Source organism: Neopelma chrysocephalum, unplaced genomic scaffold (genome assembly GCF_003984885.1).
Source record: "Neopelma chrysocephalum unplaced genomic scaffold, ASM398488v2 Primary Assembly neopelma1_65, whole genome shotgun sequence".
In the NCBI taxonomy this organism is placed as follows: Eukaryota; Metazoa; Chordata; class Aves; order Passeriformes; family Pipridae; genus Neopelma; species Neopelma chrysocephalum.
This window is the reverse complement of record NW_020897722.1, coordinates 4,130,578-4,149,006: the sequence shown is the minus strand read 5'-3', so window position 1 is coordinate 4,149,006 and position 18,429 is coordinate 4,130,578. Positions and strand designations below refer to the sequence as shown.

The 18,429-nt window shown below is 41.4% G+C and overlaps 1 protein-coding gene across 3 annotated transcripts in view; it reads left to right on the top strand.

Moving 5' to 3' along the window:
- Positions 1-18,429, top strand: part of SDK1 (sidekick cell adhesion molecule 1) — a 398,710-nt gene that overhangs the window by 312,600 nt on the left and 67,681 nt on the right. For all 3 annotated transcript variants that reach the window (XM_027683614.1, XM_027683613.1, XM_027683615.1), the window contains 5 exons: positions 1,225-1,375; positions 3,317-3,554; positions 9,396-9,511; positions 9,782-9,971; positions 11,827-11,925. In XM_027683614.1, coding sequence (XP_027539415.1) covers positions 1,225-1,375; positions 3,317-3,554; positions 9,396-9,511; positions 9,782-9,971; positions 11,827-11,925 — 794 coding nt within the window. The remainder of the gene's footprint in view (positions 1-1,224; positions 1,376-3,316; positions 3,555-9,395; positions 9,512-9,781; positions 9,972-11,826; positions 11,926-18,429) is intronic.

Below are 18,429 nucleotides of genomic sequence, written 5' to 3'. Positions count from 1 at the left end.
TATCTCGTTTCTCTCTTGCATTCATTAAATTCTGGAGGGATACAAATTATGCTGAGATCTTTCACACATCCAGTTCTTCTCTGAGAGGAGAATTGTATTTCAGTTTTTTCATTGTAAAGCAGCTCCTTGAATTTTGCCTGGTTTTTTTCCTCTCATGCAGGTGCAGATAGGAGCTTTTTTGGGTTTGCTTCAGTGTTCAGCAATTTTATACAGATTTTTGAAACCTAGAAAATTGTTGCCAAATGGATTTGTTGTCCCCTGGTCAGCTTTAGTCATTGCCCACTGAGGAAAGACACCGTGAGAGCTGATTATCAGACCCATCTTTACAGGCCATCTTCTTTTCTTTATTTTGGGCTAATGCTTGATTATGAAATCAGGACAGTATTTGTTTAATATGTTTCCTTTAGTGCAATTCGCAGGGAGATCAGAGCAGGTAAATAAACACTGCTGTGTTAACTAGCTCATCCTTTTCCCAAGCTCAGTTGTTAGGTCTAAAAATTAAGTGTTTAGTGTGTATGAACAGGTCAAGTTTATGTGCAAGTGCTGGGTACTTCCAATTGCTTATGACTGGTGAGAGTATCTGAAATGTACAGCACATCTTAATTACTTGGTGCTGCCTGTAAAAGAGATTTCCCTAAATCTTTTGTGACCCAATAGGGGATTTCTATTGTGGGAGAGACGGTTTCAAGCAGACAGGGTATTTTTTAAAGATGCATATCCATATTAAATAACTTAATCTTTCTTGTGCAGGAAGGCTGAATATGCAGCACGGGGATAAATCAGCCTCTTTCAATGAGTAATTGAGGGGAAATGTTATCACTAGAATATTCTTTATATTGACAGGGAATGAGACTATCCAAAGTTTGATATTTTAATACCTTTCTGAATGTATTGTATAAGCATCGCAAGAGAAAATCACTTACTGCCAGCATAAGCTCATCAGGCCTGGTATAATTAACATAAATTTCTCACACAAATACCTAAGTTTCTAATAGACCCTAAGCTAATCTCATTTTCATTTTTTAAATACCTGAGAGGATCTGAGAGCAGTTACCATAAAGCTTTCAGCAGCGAATACAAAGGGGACCTGCGTGCAACGACCTTTGTGGAACATTTTTAGAGAGCCCTAATTTGTATTCTCCCATCTTTTCCCCCGTTCTGGAAATGGGAAATGGTTTGGCTGAGGTCTTAACAGCACACGCTGCGTCTCTGCTCCCGCTCCAGGTTCCGGATGAGGCAGGTGAACGTGGTGGGTCCCAGCCCCCTGAGCCAGCCCTCCAGGGTCATCCAGACGCTACAGGCCCCTCCAGACGTGTCCCCTGGGAGCGTCACCGTGCGCACGGCCAGCGAGACCAGCCTGTGGCTGCGATGGGTGGTGAGCAGCACGGGGGGACAGGGATGGAAGGGAGCCGGGTACCGGGGCTTGGGATGCGGCTGCTTCCCCCCGGGGTCAGGCCAGCACTCCAGAGTGCCTCCTGCTTGCATCCAGCACAAGGAGTAACAGCGAAATTATTTCCTTTCTCTGAATAGTCGGAAATCTGAGACTTACCTTAAGTGCCTTATTAATCAAATAAATTGCCTACTGCTGCTATTTCTGCCACCTCATCAGGGGAATAGGCGCCTGTGTCTGAAACCTCTGCTTTGAGGCTCTCCAGTACCACCCTCTGGGTCAACACATGGGGCAGGAATGTAACACTTGAGCCAATTTGCAGCTTTCCAGGGCTCGGTTGTTTGCTCTGTACAAAACGGTCCCCAGAAGGTGCATCCTGGCCGTTGGCAGCCATCCTGTGGTGCTGAGAGCTGGGGGTCCAACAGCAGCAAAGCTGGCACATTACACCCCTGTAGGAAGATTGTATTTGTTTGAAAGGGTGGGGAATTGTGTGATAAAATGCAGAAATGAATGATTAATGGAGAAGATGCTGTGATTGCTGACATCCTTTTACCCCTTTGGCTGTCTCAGTTACCTGCAGAGCTGCCACGTTGGGATTTACTTGGCAATTAACCTGCTCCAGAATGGTTTTTCTTCACCTCTGTTAGGCAGAATTTTCCACTGGGGTTACTGTGGTGTGAAGTTGATGAAGCACAGGTTTCCTTTTGCCCAAATGTTAGCTTTTCCATGCATAAACTCATTATGGCTGGAAGTCAAAATCAGGCTGGAAGCAAGAGGGCTTTTCTCCTGCTCAGAAAGGAATAATTCCAGTTTCTCAGCAGGACACTGCACTTAATTCTGAACCTTGCAAGACCAAAATATCAGACTTGAAGGTGTCACCTCACCATCCATAGAAGAGCCATTGCAGTTCCTTTGATAGGACACATGTAACTCTCTGGTGGCTTTTCTTTGTGAATAACATGCCCACATTGTTACACCTCTGGTACTGTATCCAGACCTACATATCTCCCATCAAAATTAACTCAAGGTTGTTTTAAGAGACAACCTTGACTTTAAAACATTTAAAAGAGACTTTAAAGCATTAAGATTGTGCTACCTGGAAGGCTGTTTTTCTTTAGTCAAACTGTGCAGGGTTCAGGAGGAACAACAACCACGGTTAAAAATGACCCGATAAACCATTTCCATGCTTAATAACATCAATATTTGAAAGTGTTTAATCTCTTTTATTTCAAGACCTGCAGGTGAATTTGTGTCCCCCTGGGAGCTGGGAATTCCTCCCTTCCTACAGAATAAGGGTCACGTTTCTAGCCCTGCTTGCCTGCAGGGTACAGTCTTTTAAGCTGTGAAATGTTAATGTGTATCCAGCTTTCCCAGTGAATCAGAACTGAATCTCAGCCATCCGTGGCATCATGTAGTTAGTTTTACAGCAGAAAAATTCTAAACTTCGTGAAGTAGGCTAATTATTTCATATTTTAATCTCTGAAATTGCTTGGGGAGTTAGAATACTAGAATGAATCTCTGCTGATAAATGAGTAGGCAGAGAGTCAGTAAAAAAAGAAAAAAAAAAGAAATAAAGTACGATAAATGAATTTGTCACATGCTTCAGCAATTTATCATTCATTTCCATAATTAATCACAAAGCTCTGAAATATATTATATTCGTATCATCTCTGTTGATACACCCACAGCAAATGGCTTGGTTTTGTGAGCATATCTATTTGGCTCAAAATTAAGGTAAAAATTAAAAGAAAATTTCAAGCAGCACAGAAACGTAGAGATCATGAAACATAAAACAGAAAATCAACCTCTTGATCTTTTTTGCCTTCCTATGGCCTTACATGAGTCTGGGCAGCCTTGGAATATAGTTTGGAAAGCCCTGGCAACGTGCTCTGATAGGAATCCTGTGTTTCTCTCTGTCGTTTCCAGCCCCTGCCTGACACGCAGTACAACGGCAACCCGGAGTCGGTGGGGTACAGGATCAAGTTCTGGCGTGTGGACCTGCAGTCCCCTGTCCTGATGAAGGTCATTAATGACAGACTGGAGAGGGAGTACACGGTTGAAGACCTGGAGGAGTGGACAGAGTACGAGCTGCAGATCCAGGCCTTCAACGCCATCGGGGCAGGGCCGTGGAGCGAAGTCGTGAGGGGTCGAACCCGGGAGTCTGGTGAGTGAAAGCACCAAATCTTCTGGGACAAGCACACCTGAGAATTCACTGCTTTTCTACCCTTTTGTTCAGCTTTTAACTAATTTTTTTTTGTTTGGTGTTTTGTTGTTGGGTGGGGTTTTTTTGCTTGCTGATCCATTAAATCAAAAGTGAAATTAAAAAAAACCCAATCTCTAGGTGCACTAAAGGTGAAAAGACATACAGACATTTGGAGGTGTTATTTATTTTTCATTCCTACCCTGCTGTCATGCACAAACCTGCAGGTTATACATTTAAAGCAAACAAAACAACCTCTCCCCATTCCTGCCCCAGTTTGGCAGCATTATGGACAACACAAGGAGAAGGTTGTATACAGACTTCTCTGGTTGAGTTGCTTTCTCCTGCCTCCTCTTCCTCCCCAGTACCCCACTGCCCCTAATTTTCCCTCTTTCCTCTGAGGCAGATTTTCTCACAGCTGTGGTTACCCGAAGTTTCATTTCAAGCATCAAATATTTCTAAAAGGGCACAAGTCACTTCAGAGAGATGATTACACAGACAGAAATGAAATAATTATCTGAGATTTTGATGGCACGTTTTCAAACCTGCCTTCCAAAATTGTATGTACAAGGCTTTATAGATATAACCTGCTTATAGACCTAGAGCACAAGGACTGTATTGTCAAGTTGAATTGTCCAGGCAAGCACAGAGACTTCAAATATCAGAAGGAAACTGTCACTCTCAGGAAACAGTAAATTGCTGTTTGCTCAAGTAGCAACAATAAAGGCAGATGTTGAAAAGCTGCTCTCTAGCAATTGACTTCCACAAAACCTATTTCCAAACCTACCCTATGTGCATCTGGGAAATTAAAATTTATATTTCAAGTAAGTAACAAAGTAGGTGACATATATGTTTTAAAAGTTTAATAGTAACAGCTCTTTATGACCCGTATTTATGCAAGATTCTACACCAATATTTTTTCTTGGGTTTTTTTCCGATTTTCCTTCATTAAAAAAGTTTTGGGATGTAATCCTATGCATACCCTACCCTTACATATGCATGTCTGTGCACTGGGTACCACACAGTGTTACTTGGTGGGAAGCATGAACACTCACAGCAGGGTTTGGTCTGCTGGTTCAGATAACTCCCCTTTGAACTAGCCAGGGAGAAGGCTAAACAAAGTCATCCCCCTCCATTAAAGTGCAGCTTTTTGGGAAGTAGTAATTGGAAAGCTGTTGCCAGAGGTATTTTAAACAAGGCTTGTGCTGGAGTTAGAGATAGCACGACCCAGGCAAAACAGTTCTGAAGTGTTCTGTGTCATAATAAAAAGATATCTCGTCCTCCACTTTCTTCTTTCCGCGGCTCTTCAAACACTTCTTTTGAAATGTAGTAAATACTGAGATTAAGTCATTTCATAAAACCTTAGGATTACAGTGCTCCTGCTCAGCATCTAAAGATCAGAGGTTACTCGTGAATTTGGCATTTTCTCTGGCAGTATTAAGAGAAGGTTGACTTGAAACTGATTGTAGGAGGCACACAGAAACCGGGATCAAAATAGCACAAAGCTGTGATTTGGGCGTAAGGACTCGTTTGTTTTTTTCCAAGTGTTTTCTTTGATACTGACATCTGATTCCCTGCACAGAGCAAGTCAGGGCTCAGACTTTTGGCTGTATCTTCTTAGATTTAGAATATACAAGACACGCTGGCATGGCAGCAGGCTGTGTGAGAGCACTTCAGGGAATCTGGAGTTAACCTGTATGCACAGTCAAATGGGGTTAAAATGCAAATAAAAGATATTTAAAGCGGGAGAGAAAGGTCAAAGCACTTTTAGGTCTGTCTCCTGAACTATAAGAAAAATTCTGTTTATCGCTTATGTTTTCAAAGCTCTTCAAAAGCAGGTGTCCTAAATATTTCTCTTTCTGTTTTTTAGATACAGAGTCAGGGAAGTTGATTTTGCTGGTGCTGTGGATTGTAAACATCCCTCACAGCTGGCCAGAGGAGCCTTGGCCAGGATTATGTGATGGTTCATTGACAGAACTCACAGTTCTATTTGACATTGTCCAAGGAGTTCAGGAGTTAAAGCCTGGGCGCTAAACCAGGTCATGGTACCTGATGACAGTGCAGCCACTGAAGTTCAAAATCTTTATTGAAAATAAAGCTGTACTTGAGCACTTCTGTTTATTTTAGATTGTGCAATCCCATCACTAATAGCTGAGCACACATGCCAACAATAGTGGAGTGTGTCATTACAGGTACTCACTGCTTTCTGATGCTCTTGAATATAAAACCAAAGAAACCAAAAAAACTATGAGAGAATAAATAATCCTGTAGGCTTTGGTAACCCAGGCTTGAAAAACAGTTGGAAAACCCTAAAATGAAAATCTGAGATAGGGTTGCAAGCAGCTGAAGATGGAGGGAGATGAATTAGGATTTTTAAACAGAATGGGTTTTATCAATCCAAAATGTTTTTTATAATGTTAGAAATTAAATAGCTCATTAAATTTTACAGTGTAAAATAACTGCAGAGTAACAAGCTCAGTTTCTACTCAATAAATTGACAACATTTGTAGGAAAATATAGAGAAAGCAAGAAAATACAAAGACATCTGATGTATTAGAACAACCTTGGCAGGGCTAGTTCCTCTTACAGACCCTCTTGTTCTCAAAAAAATTCATCTCCAATACACCTAACCCAGTGCCTTAATAGATTTTTGTGCTCTTAATATTCAGCTGCATGCATGTGTATACTCTTCTTACAGGATGAGCTACTCTAGGAGCATGGTCACACATCCATGGCAAGGATCAATCTCCTGGTGCTTTGGAGACTGACCTTCACGAAGCACTTACTGTGCTGTGATGAAGCATCGCCTGCTAATTCAAATGTGGTCCAATGTCACTGTGGGAATTTGTCAGTTTATACAAGCTGAGAATTTGGCCTGCAATATCTGATTTTATGGGCAAAATGGATGTGTGCTGTAGCTACGCTACTTTTGCCTCATACCTTGCTGGAAGTTTTCACTTCTTAGTTGACATCAGAGGTACAATATGCCGCTCTAATTTTTGCTTGCAGAAAGAGTGAGGGATGTGCAGCTAAAATGAGCTGCAAAAATGGAGAGAACCACTGCATCCCACTCTGTAGCTTTCTTAGAAAGCCAGAATACAGGCTAGCTTATTAAAAGCTTCTTTTGGCCCAGTTAGAGACATAAAACGATATAATTTGCTATACATCAAATGTGGCTGTGTCAGATGTAGAAAGAGGATGCATGATCTTAGATGCCAACATGGATAACCTTAAAACTTGAGCTCTTATTGAAGTTGCAGTGCAAAGTGCCAGTAACTCTATAATTTCCTACGTTTGATCTTCAGAAGTGCCCCGTGCAGCTGGCAGTTTGCTGGATTAGCTCATCGTTTAGTTTCAGCGTTTCCGGTTCATTTTGTTAAAGCTCTGGGATTTTTTTTGGACACTGTTGCTTGGCTTCTGTACTATTCTTGCAGGTTACTAATGAGAACTCAGCTTTGGAGCTTATAACAAAGTCTTCAGTGCAACAGTTAAGGAAACCAGCATTAGAGAAGGGAGCTTGCAGAGGAAAGAGGGATTATGTGCCTCACTCACTAATTAGTCTTAGCAAACTATAATTTCTTTGAATCGTGGCTTCCTGAGAGAGGAGAAGGGTCAGAGAAATGAAGGTTACGTTTCAATTCATTCTTAAGGGGTCGATCAAAGTCTGTTACTTGATAAAAGACCGGCAACAATAAGATCCATAAAATCATTTGCAGGTCCTGAATTCATCCGTCCATATTAGAATAAAATTCTCAGCGCTGACATGAGAACTGAAGAGTTAAAGGACACTCAATGAACACGAGGATTTTTGCCATTTAGGCATTGGATTTAGATTCCCTTCCAGGAGAGGGGACATTTAGCTGCTCTGTCACTGGGAATTGAGCAGAGTCTGGGCTAATGAACCTTCAGACAGACCATTCTCTCCTTTGTCAGCTTTTGAGTGCCCCTGCCAGCAGCCTGATCATACACACCTCAAAGTGAGGGTGCACTCAGGGCCAGCCCGGGCACAGCCTCCACCCTCTGTGAATTCAGGACAGCTCATGGCTGCTGATCAAAGAGGAAAAGAAATATTTGTAAAATAAAGTAACTTTTTTCTCTCTTGAAAGGCTTCAAAACAGATAAAATAAAAATAAATGTGGCTGGAAAGGGCTTCTTTCCTCTACACATCCTGGTTCCCTGCGACCCACCTCCACCCTTTCTCTCTCCAGAAGTGATTCATGTGGGAGTAGCTCTTTGTGAAGATCTACAGATAAAGTAATGGCAGCTATCCAAAGACATTCATGGCTCCTGGCAATCTATTTTCCTTAAACATAATTATATCCTTGTGGGGGATAAATCTAGCAAAAGATTTTTTAAAAAAAAAAGTCACTTCAGTGTTGGAGGGGAAAAAAATTGGATTTTAGTCTGCTGCAGTGTTGTGTGATGGTGCTCTGTTTCTCATGTCCCAAATAATTGGTAACAGGGAAATTGTTTCAGAAATTACTATCTCTGCTGTTAACCTTGAGTGCACAAGGGTGGGAGTGGTACATTTTTTTTGAGGGGGGGAGGTTTCAATTTATATTAATTCTGGTGTCATACTCATTATCTCATTCATGTTGCTAGGAGCTTCAGGAGCTCGCCTCCAGAACAGCAGATCTGTTCTTTCATTTAGACAAGCCAGGAAAGCATTCCTTTTGGCAGAGATTTGGGCTCCTTTTTTGTGATAGATTCAGGACCTAATCAAGCCTTACTGTCCCTAAGTGCTTGTCTAACATAACTTGGGGAATGTTCTCTTGAGGTCTGACAGGTGTATCAGGCTTTAGAAAAGATTGTACCCTTCAGATGTTGGAAATGCCACAGGGAAAGAATGCGAAAGGGCAGCATAAAATGTGAACTCTTAAAAATAGCCTCAAATCCTGCTTGCATAACGTGACATGCTATTAGGCTTTGCCTGCAAAAGCCTGCAGTTGTGTGGTTCTGCAGCTCTCCGAGTTTTAATGGCACAGGGAAAATGCAAGTTTGCTCTTCTCTGGAGTCAGAGAAAATTACAGTGTTCCTGTGCCATCAGTTCTAATGATGTTTCTGGTTTCATAAGAGCCAATTTTGCAACATAAATGAAATAGGCATCTCTCATTGACACCGTATCAATCCCTGAAAATACACCTTGTGTTAATATATCCATCTGTAATTGATGTATTGCAAATGCTGAGCGCTCTCACATCATCAAGAGGCTCAGAGGTTAAAGAACTTCTTACTGAACTGGGAATGCAATCCAGTGGGGGAAATTATTGCTAGCTCCAGACAAGATGCTATAATTTCCTTTCAGATAATATAGGAAGCCAGGATGGCATAAAACTTCTTGTTAAAACAGATCATGCTATAAGATAAACTCCCATTCAGAAAGATTTCCAGCTTTTGGCGTAGGGAAATAAAATGTATGGGAAAGAAATACTAGGAGATAGACTTCTGGAGAAGTCCAGCAATTTAAACTTGGTTCTAATTACTGCAAATATATAGAGCTTGAAATTTATTCTTAGCTGTCAATATTTACTGTCTGTCTGTAGCCACTGAAAAGTATTAAATGTTTAGCTCTTTACAAACATTGTCATTTCTGAGATGAACTGGCAAGAAATTGTGAGACAGGCTGAAATATAAAGATGATGTAGAATGAATACAAGAGGAGGAGGGGTTGTCTAGAACGTATTCCAGTCCTTTTGGGTCTGAATACTCTTCTGTGGGAGTCTGGGAGAATCCTAAGCAGATGGAGCAAAATGATCTGATCTGTCTTACCTATTTCTGCTCTTTGGTAATGCCATGTTATTCCAGTTCCCTCTGCTCCTCCTGAGAATGTCACTGCTGAAGCCGTGAGTTCCACCCAGATCCTGCTGACATGGGCTGCAGTCCCTGAGTCTGAGCAGAATGGTCTCATCCTGGGGTACAAGGTATGGATTTTCACATTTATTTGATTTTTAATGCATTAACAGGAAATAGTTTTGTATTTGTTATATAATATTCACCTGCTGCATATTCATATTATTCCAAAGTCAGCTGGAGAAGATACAGAAAATGTGTTGACTTTGAAAGGAGTGAGAGGTGAATATAATCTCATTTTACACTGTGTGAAAAGGAGGAATCTAAAATGTGTGTCCCTCTCTCCGGTCCTCGTGCAACAATCTCCTTTCTTCTGTATTTCATCCGCGTTTATCCTGCAGATACTTTTCAAAGCAAAAGATTTGGACTCTGAACCAAAGAGCCAGACAGTGAGAGGGAACCACACCCAGTCTGTCCTGCTCTCCGGCCTGCGGAAATTCGTCCTCTACGAGATCCAGGTGTTGGCGTTCACCCGGATCGGAGATGGAGTCCCCAGCTCTCCTGCAGTGATAGAGAGAACCAAGGATGATGGTGAGTTCCAAGGTTACCAAAACAACCATTTTATTTGGCCCAGCCTTTTACCACTGCTTTCTTTTAGTGGTGCGAGTGTAGCTGACAACTACCCTAAGGCTGCTTGGATTTTGGGGGGTGTTTTTTTCCGACTTTGATCCCAAAGGACTTCAGCCATACCTAGGATAACTAAGCACTATTCCACTGGTCATGGGCTCCTTCCCTGCAGCTAGTGAAGAGGAAAAAAACTTACAAAATTGAACTCTGAAGCTTGGTGTAGATAATTTCTATTGAAAACAACTTTAGAGCCCAATTATAAATTCCTATTGAAATTCAATCATGCTAAAAAAATAAAAAAGAGTGCTGCAATTGAAAGCAACAAACAAATCTGAGTCTGATTGGACTGAAGGAGAAAGGTAGGATTTGCAACTTCAGTAATCCATTCTCCTTTTTTTTTTCCCCAAAAAGAATAAGACATTGACCTTGGAAGATGATCATACCAGCTTCCTTTTGCAGCTGCCTCCAGCACTTCCCATAAGCTCAGAGGCTTCCCAGTGCAGTTGGATGTCTTGAAGGAACCCAAGCAAGCCCCTTGCCCCAGTGCTCTCTGGGCACACCGATGTGGTGGGAGCATTCCTGATGATGGAATTCTACAGCAATTTAGTTCAGCTCTTAAAATATTTTTACCTTTGTGGATGCTAAAACTAGTTTTAGTTTCATTAGCTTTTCGGGAATAAATAGATTCATATCAGTGTGAGAGGCTTCTATTTAAGTCTCTCTCTTTTTCATCGAAATTTTTCTCAATAGTAAAGGAATAAACATTGGTTTCTACTAGCAACTTCATTAAGGTAATCTGGTTGGACTGAAAACATTCCCACATCTGGCTTAACAAAACATTTTCTGTGCAGGGAAGGAAGGAATAGGAGCATGAAGGAACAAGAACAGGGACAGCAGCTCCCTGACATTTTTTTAGCCTTTTTCTTAGCATACTGCCTCTGTGGGGACCTGGCTTCTCTGTGAAAGGAAAAATTAGAAAAATTGCTGTTAGCAGAACTCTTCAGGGAGAGAAAAAGCACTCCATGAAATGTACATATTGGGCTGTAATGAGAAATACTTAGAACTGTTTGTTTTGGATAACCCCATTATAGCAGTTCCCTCCTTAAGTGCATGTTGGCAAATGAAACAAATTGTTCTTCCATCTCCATACCCCTGACATAAATATGTTGTGTCTCCTCTGGGCTCGACTTAATTATAAGTATCACCGGGAGTAATGCAGGTGGAATTTGTGCTGAAGGGGAAATTTCGTGGATGCTAATGTATGAATTAGCATCTCCTCACCTTGTGCACCCGGGATGGTCAGCACAGCCTGTGTTAATGTGCGTCTCACCTGCCTCGGGTTCTCCTGCTCACACCTAAGTGTTTAAGATGCAAATGTTATGTCAGGAAGCAGTTCAAAGCCAGTGCTGATGACACAGAGAGGGGATATTATTCAATTCCAACAGGTATGAAGTGGATTAAGCTATATAACTCTGTAAAGGCAGCTCAGTGACTTGCTTTATAGTATGTTCTCAGCTACACCAATGGTGATGCTGCTGTGAGAAAAATCATTCAGGGTTCAGAGCTCCCGGTGCAGTAGGAAAACACTGTAGGGTGCACTGATTCTGTGTCATGTTTGGTATCCCTGGGTGTTGGAGACATTGGCCATGGACAGGACTCCTCAGAATAAATGTATATTATGTACATACATAGGTGCACCCAACCATTTACTTACTGGGGAGCTACAGCCTGGGCTGTAATTCTGTACAGGGTGAGCAGAAAACTTGTAACCCCTCTGACACGCAATCCTTGCTGCCATGATCTCTGTTCTTCTTTCCAGCCCCTGGCCCCCCTGTGAGGCTGGTGTTCCCCGAGGTGAGGCTCACATCCGTACGGATTGTTTGGCAGCCACCGGAGGAGCCCAATGGAATCATTCTGGGTAAGACGGAGCAACAGACCCTGGGCTGGGAGGAGAGGGCTGGAGACCAGAGCAAGCTGCAGCTGCTGAGTTTTCCTTCCCCTTGTACATAAGCAAATCTGTGGCCTAAAGAAAAGAAAATATGTCGGTGTCAGCTGCGAGACTGTGGTGAGGAGAAAAGTCTGTGTGGCTCCATGGTTTGTGTTTTCTTGAGCCAGAATTTGGTGTCGTTCAGGCACTATGTTTGAATGTCATCCCTCTTCCCATCTGCATTTGGGTTGGTAACCTGTTTGACTGACTGTTAGGTAAACTGCCTGGAGACCTGGATTTTCCCCACCCTTGCCAGGCATGCCCGATGTTTCAGTATCATGTGTGCTTCCTTTTTATTGCTTCCTTTGGATAATACTGTCTGACAGGTCACAAGGAGTTAAATCATGTTTGGCTTTTCATCAAGGACATGAGAGGCAGCAAGGCACGACAGGAATTTGTGAAAAACCTTCTCAGCTTCCTGCTCTCATAACTCTTGGGTTACCTTGGCAATATGTTCACCAGTCACTACTTGCACTTAAAACATGAAGAGTTTTATAATGTAAGAATCCATTGCTGCCTCTAAAATTAATGTAGTTCATAGTTACCCAGCAATTTTGTGTTCTCTGGTGATGTTAAACACATTTTACCATAGTTCTAGCTGGTGAGTAAAGATTTGTGTCTCAATTCTAAAAACAGAAGCAAAAGCTTCTGTTTTGTCTAGTTCTCAATCTGACAGACCTTTCTGCTTCTGATTGTGCTGCCCATTCAGGTTCATGGGTAGGCTTTTAGCAATATTTCCTAAAGCCTCCCTTGCTGGGTAGAGGGCACCTGCTTAAAATGCTCCTGCATTGGTGGCATCCCTTAAATACAGGACTGGTCCTGCATTGTGCTTAAATCCTGAGTCCAGAACTCAAAGTGTTTGCTCAGGTGTGTAGTTTACCAAAGTGATCCTGGCACCTGAAGATGCAGGAAAGTCATCAAATGGCATCCAAAGGCAGACGCTGCAGGATTTTCTGAGCACGAGGAAGAGTCTGTGTGAAGCTTGGCAGCAGTGAGCTGCCAGAGATGGATCCACGCAGGGTTTCTCTGCAGCTCAAGGAAGGTTGGCTTCCAGGTTGTCTTGTGGGTTTGATTTGTTGCTTTTTTTTTAAGGAACTGTGTGGCCTAGAACTTGCTCTCAGCAGAGATTGGGATTTGAATCACAGGATGTGGTTAAGGAGAAAAAGAAATCATTTGATAGAAATGATGAGAAAGCACAAAAGACATTTTGCTCCCCCGACTGTGTTCCAACCTCTCACATTGCTGCACTTTGTCAGCCTCATTTGCTGAAGTTGCAAGCTTGGTGGAGGAGGAACTCTCTTTTATTTTGTCTTTGCAGAGTTCTTTGTGCAGTGCATCCCCCCTCAGCTGGTTCTTACTCATTGCCATTATGTTGATGATAACATCATACAAATGCAGGGTTGGAATGAAAGGGGGAGGGTGTCCCTTAAAGAATCTTTGGCGTGTTTAATGTTTGTCATTGTTTCCAATGACTTTCACAGTCCATTCCCAGTAATACATCCCAGTATACTTCATACAGTCCTTGACTACACTGATGGTGTAACTGAGTAGGTTTATGTCCCACTATTAATTCCTGCCCTTTTCCTCAGTACACTTCCAGGTCAGCCAGTCCTTCTTTTACAAGTACATTAAGCTTTTTCTCTTTAAGTTAATTCGCAGATGCCTTTATTGAATTTCATCTCACTGATTCCAGACCATTTCTCTTCGTTACCAACATGTCTTTAAACGACACTCTTGTCCTTTAAAGTGCACACAGCCACTCACAGCTTGGTGTCATTTTTGGAGTTTGCAAGCAGATTGGCAATTCCATCAGCCAGGCCATTAATGAAAGTATTAGAACCAGACTCATTCATGAGGTCTCATGAGAACTTACTTAATACATCCTCCCAGGTTGTTAGCAAATCATTGATAACAACGTTTTTTTACTTTTTTTTTTTTAATCATCTCATAATGTGCAGTATTTTTCTTAGATTCTATTTCTCTTGTTTGCTTTTGATGGGACTCTGTGCAACCATATTAAAGTCTTACTCAAAGTCAATGTGGATCATATCTACTCTTCCCACCTGGCCAATTACACTGTCAAAATGGAAAACAGATTATTTGATATTTATTATTTGCTCCAATCAAACAGATATTGGCTGTTCCTTAGCACGTTATTATCCTCATGGATGCTTGTATATTGACTCTTTTTTTTTCCAGGATCTTTCTGGATATTGAACTTGAGTTAGATTTGTCCATAATTCCTCTAGTTGGTCTTGCCTCATTTTAAAAGGCAGTGTAGTCTGTTTGCCCTTCTGTAATATTCTGGGATGTCACCTGTCATCTACAAGTTCTTGAAGGGAACAGCTAATTATTCAGAGATGGCTCCCTCTAGTTATATAAGCACTGCAGGGCAAATTTCATCAGGCCTTTCTGACTTGATTACATCGGGCTTAACTAAATATTTGTTAACCTGCTCTCTATTCTAGCCTACATCCCTACTTATATTGTTGTCAGTTTTGATTTGTGTTGAGGCTCTAGACAGCATCAACTTTCTGTTGTGTGTGAAAATGAAGGGATGGAGGTATCAGCCTCACCTCTCTCGTGCTTATCTTTTCTTCCCACTGCTTGACCTGTCCTCCTCCTCCCTCTCAGATTTCTAATGTATTTATAAAATCTTTCTCATTGCTTTTGATGCCCTTAAGGTTATAACTCACCTTGCCCTTTAGCTGTTCTGTTTTTGTCCCTACGTGCCTGTGCTGTCTATTTATACACTCCCTTAGACCTTTGTCCTGTTTCAACTTTTGTCCAATTCAGTTTTGATTTTCAGGTCATTAGTGAGCTCTGAATGCAAACATATTGTCCTCTTAACATCTTTTGTCTCCGCTGGAATTGTTGTACCTTTTTTTTTTTTTGGTCTCTTTTGAAATGGTCAGCAAACTTGAATTCCTTCCCAGGGGGGTGTTACCTGCCACTTCCTCCAGTGCACTTCTTTGAAGTCCATTGTCTTTATTCAACAGTTTCCACTCTTTTATTTTTTCCATGGTAGAAATACTGAGGTTCCTGGAGGAAGTAGTTAGCTGCCAATGGCAGAGAGAAAAGTGAAAATTGCTCATGCTGGGTACTTCTGTGATCTTTCCTAAGAAGTGAGCTGTGCTTCAAAAATAGATAAAACCTCAATATGTTCTCATATTGAACCTCATAAAACATATAAACCTCAATATATTCTAAGGAAAGGTTGCAAATTTTTGGAGTTTGGGGTTTTTTTTCCTATTCACCTTTTAAATCTCATTACTATAATGAACTTCCTTGTGACCCCCCCGGGTCAAGTGCATCGAAGTAGAGTTATTGGGAAAAATAAGTGAACTAATTTTGTGCAGTGCCCTTCTATTCACTCTTGGGATTGGAAAGAAAAACCACTTGCGTTGCAAGAGCAACTTATATAGAGAGCCTTTGAACTAATGTTCCTGCTCTGCTTGCCTTGTCCTCTGAGTATACATGCACCTTTGCAGCTAACATTTTTGTAATCTATATAAAAACACGCTCTAGCATTTCAGAGAGAGATTAGCAGGATGAAATACTGGCAGGCACCAAGAGGGAAAAAACCACTTGTTTGTTTGCTTAAATATTTTACTGTGGAAGACTGTTAGATGTTTCCCTTTCTCCTTTTGGGAGTGTTATGCTAACCATCTGAGGCTTCACTCTGTCTTCTCTTCTGCACTCAGTTCAGCCAGCACCCACATAGTTCCTTCAAATACTATTAAAGATAAATGATGCATTAATGTGCATATGTGCACTTCAAGCTATGAGCTTCCCCTGAAAACGAGAGCTTAACCTGCATCCTCCTGGGCCCTGGTTAGTATTCCTCATGGGTACCCTGGTATTTAGCATTTACCTGAAGCTTATTGCGAAAAAAGTGTAAGAACTCCACCGAGAATTAGAACCGAAATTGGATGTAATCCATGTTTGCAAATTCCTGTTTTGATCCCAGGCTGCATTTGCACACCCGCTGGCCCTAGAACAGATAAGCAGGGAAGCCAACAAACGGGATTGCTGCTCCACCCGTAACCTCCCAGGATCGTTTGCCTTTCCCCGAGTCGTGTGACAAATTAATAAGTGTTTGTATCTCTGCCGCACCGTGGCCTGCACGAGCGGGGGCTGTCAGTTCTGAAGGGCTTTTTGTGTGGTGATGAGCTTGAAAGCTTTTTGATATTCATGGTGTGTTGGCGTCCTCCTGCCTGTTTGCTTTGGGGAATCCACCAGTTGTGTTACGGTGACCTAACACTTCACAGGCGGTTCAGACTGTTGCCATTTATTGAGTTGAGAAAGTGTAGCTCGTGGAACTGCCTGTAGTTGTGCAAAAAGTACTTAGGAAGATGCTAAAGTAAAAAAAAAAAAAAAAAGCCTGGTTTCAATGAATAAATAAACTCCTGAAGAGTTGAACTTTCAGGGTTTTTTAGGGGGTTTTTTTGTGATATTTGGCCTGGTGAATGGCAGCATTCCCAATAGCAGCAGAGATTTGGGATCTGATGCTATATGGGGAAAAAATTAAGAAAATAATATGAATTCCTCTTATTGGCCATCCAGATGCTTCATGTTCTATAAGATATTCCTTTCTCCAAAAAGTTTCCTCTGATCACCTTTTAAAGATTTTACTTTCATTCATAACATTTGACTTTTTAATTTTTTTTTTCTGAGATATCTGCAACATCTTACTGTCGTAATCTAGTAAGGGAAGGAAGCTGCTCATTCCTCTACTACAGCAATTGCCTTTTACAGCCCTCAAGCATACATTAATTTCTCTTTGAACACTTTCCATTTACCTCTATTGATTTGCCTTGTTTGATTTCACTTAACATTTCCTTTCTTCTCCCATCCCTTGTTGCTGAATTCATCAACTTAATAATTTTATCTTTTTGATCTTGCGTTAGCCCCAGTTATTATCCAAGCTGTAGTTTAAATGCTGAGTCTTCTGTGCCACTCAGAAAAAGTAAAAATAATGCTTTTTATGCCAGTCTGTATCCTGGCTGTCCCAAACTGTCTAATAGGAGATGCAGGGGATCAAAATGCAATGCTGGGTGTCTCTTAGGTGGGTTGTAGCTAGCAATAAGAGCAAGATGAATTCAGGTGTAGAAGTTGGTTATCTACCTTAAAATCAGACCCATGGAAGTGTTGATTTTCTTAGGAAATCTGTAAAGGTGACAGCTCTGATTGTGTAAACTCTGCCTGAGATATTCAGGAAAGTAGGTATTTACCCAGACTGTCAGACAACACAGCAGAGGTAGGAGGGGGCAGTGAGAGCTGATGCTGTTTTTCACAGGGATGCATGGAAAGGGAGTTTGCAGAGCCTGTCAGAGAGACAGGCTGTGACAAGTGATTTCCTCTTTCTCATGGCTAAATTAGTTTTTACACTAGCCATGGACCCACTCTTGTGTAAGATATTATAATGGCCTAGATATGTGTTCCTTTGCCTAATCTGAGTGTGTTTGTAATTGGCTTTCCAGCACGAGTACCACCATTTAGCAGTAAATAGTTATCTTTCTATTCCCTCTTTACATTTTAACTACATGTTATATTTTACGAAGGTTGAGAAAAGAGAGGAAATTGCTTGACAAGGATATGTCCCAGATATCATACTTATCTTTTAATGACTAGATAAATCAACTTTTCTATTCTTTTAATATTCTCTGTTTCCCTCCAGGTCTTATTCTTTACATCTTATGTCCCTTTATCAAGCTTCTTTAGCCATCTTAGTTGCTTTTTCCTTCATCTTTCCTGCTGCTGTAAAAATTTCCCCAGTGCTTTTCTTTGACTATTTTTCCTCCTTGTTAAGATCCTGCACTGGGGTTTTCACTCCCACATTCTTCACATCAGTATAAACAAAAAAGATCATATGTATCAGTTCCTTCTTCCCATTGCTCTCTGTTTTTCTGTAGACTTTAAAAAAGATCAAAATATTACAGTATTAAAGGCACAGAAATACTTTGGTGGAATATTTTGGACCAGTAATGGAAGAGCTAGTCCCAGGGATAAAAGGAGGTGATTTGGAGGTGGAAAAATGAAATGCTGAAAGGGTAAGACCCTCAGACTTTGCTGGGATCTAAGCATGCTCAGGAGCTCTGAAAAGTCAGGCCACTTTTTTTTTATTAGATTAGAATAGACTATTTCAGTTGGAAGGGACCTACAAAGATCATTAAGTCCAGCTGTCTAACCAGTGCGGGGCTGACCAAGTTAAAACATCATTAAGGTGTTGGTGCAATCAAATTGTTCCATGTGAAGCAGCAATGGCTGTTGCCCCACATCCCTGAGCAGCTGCCAGAGAAGAAAGGACAAGGATGCAGTGGTGCATTGTCAGTGGCACTGTGAGAGTCAGCACAAGAAAATTAATACCATCTGTATCCCAATTAAATTCCACTGTTTATGACAGAGTGCACCACACGCCAGTGGCATTCATTC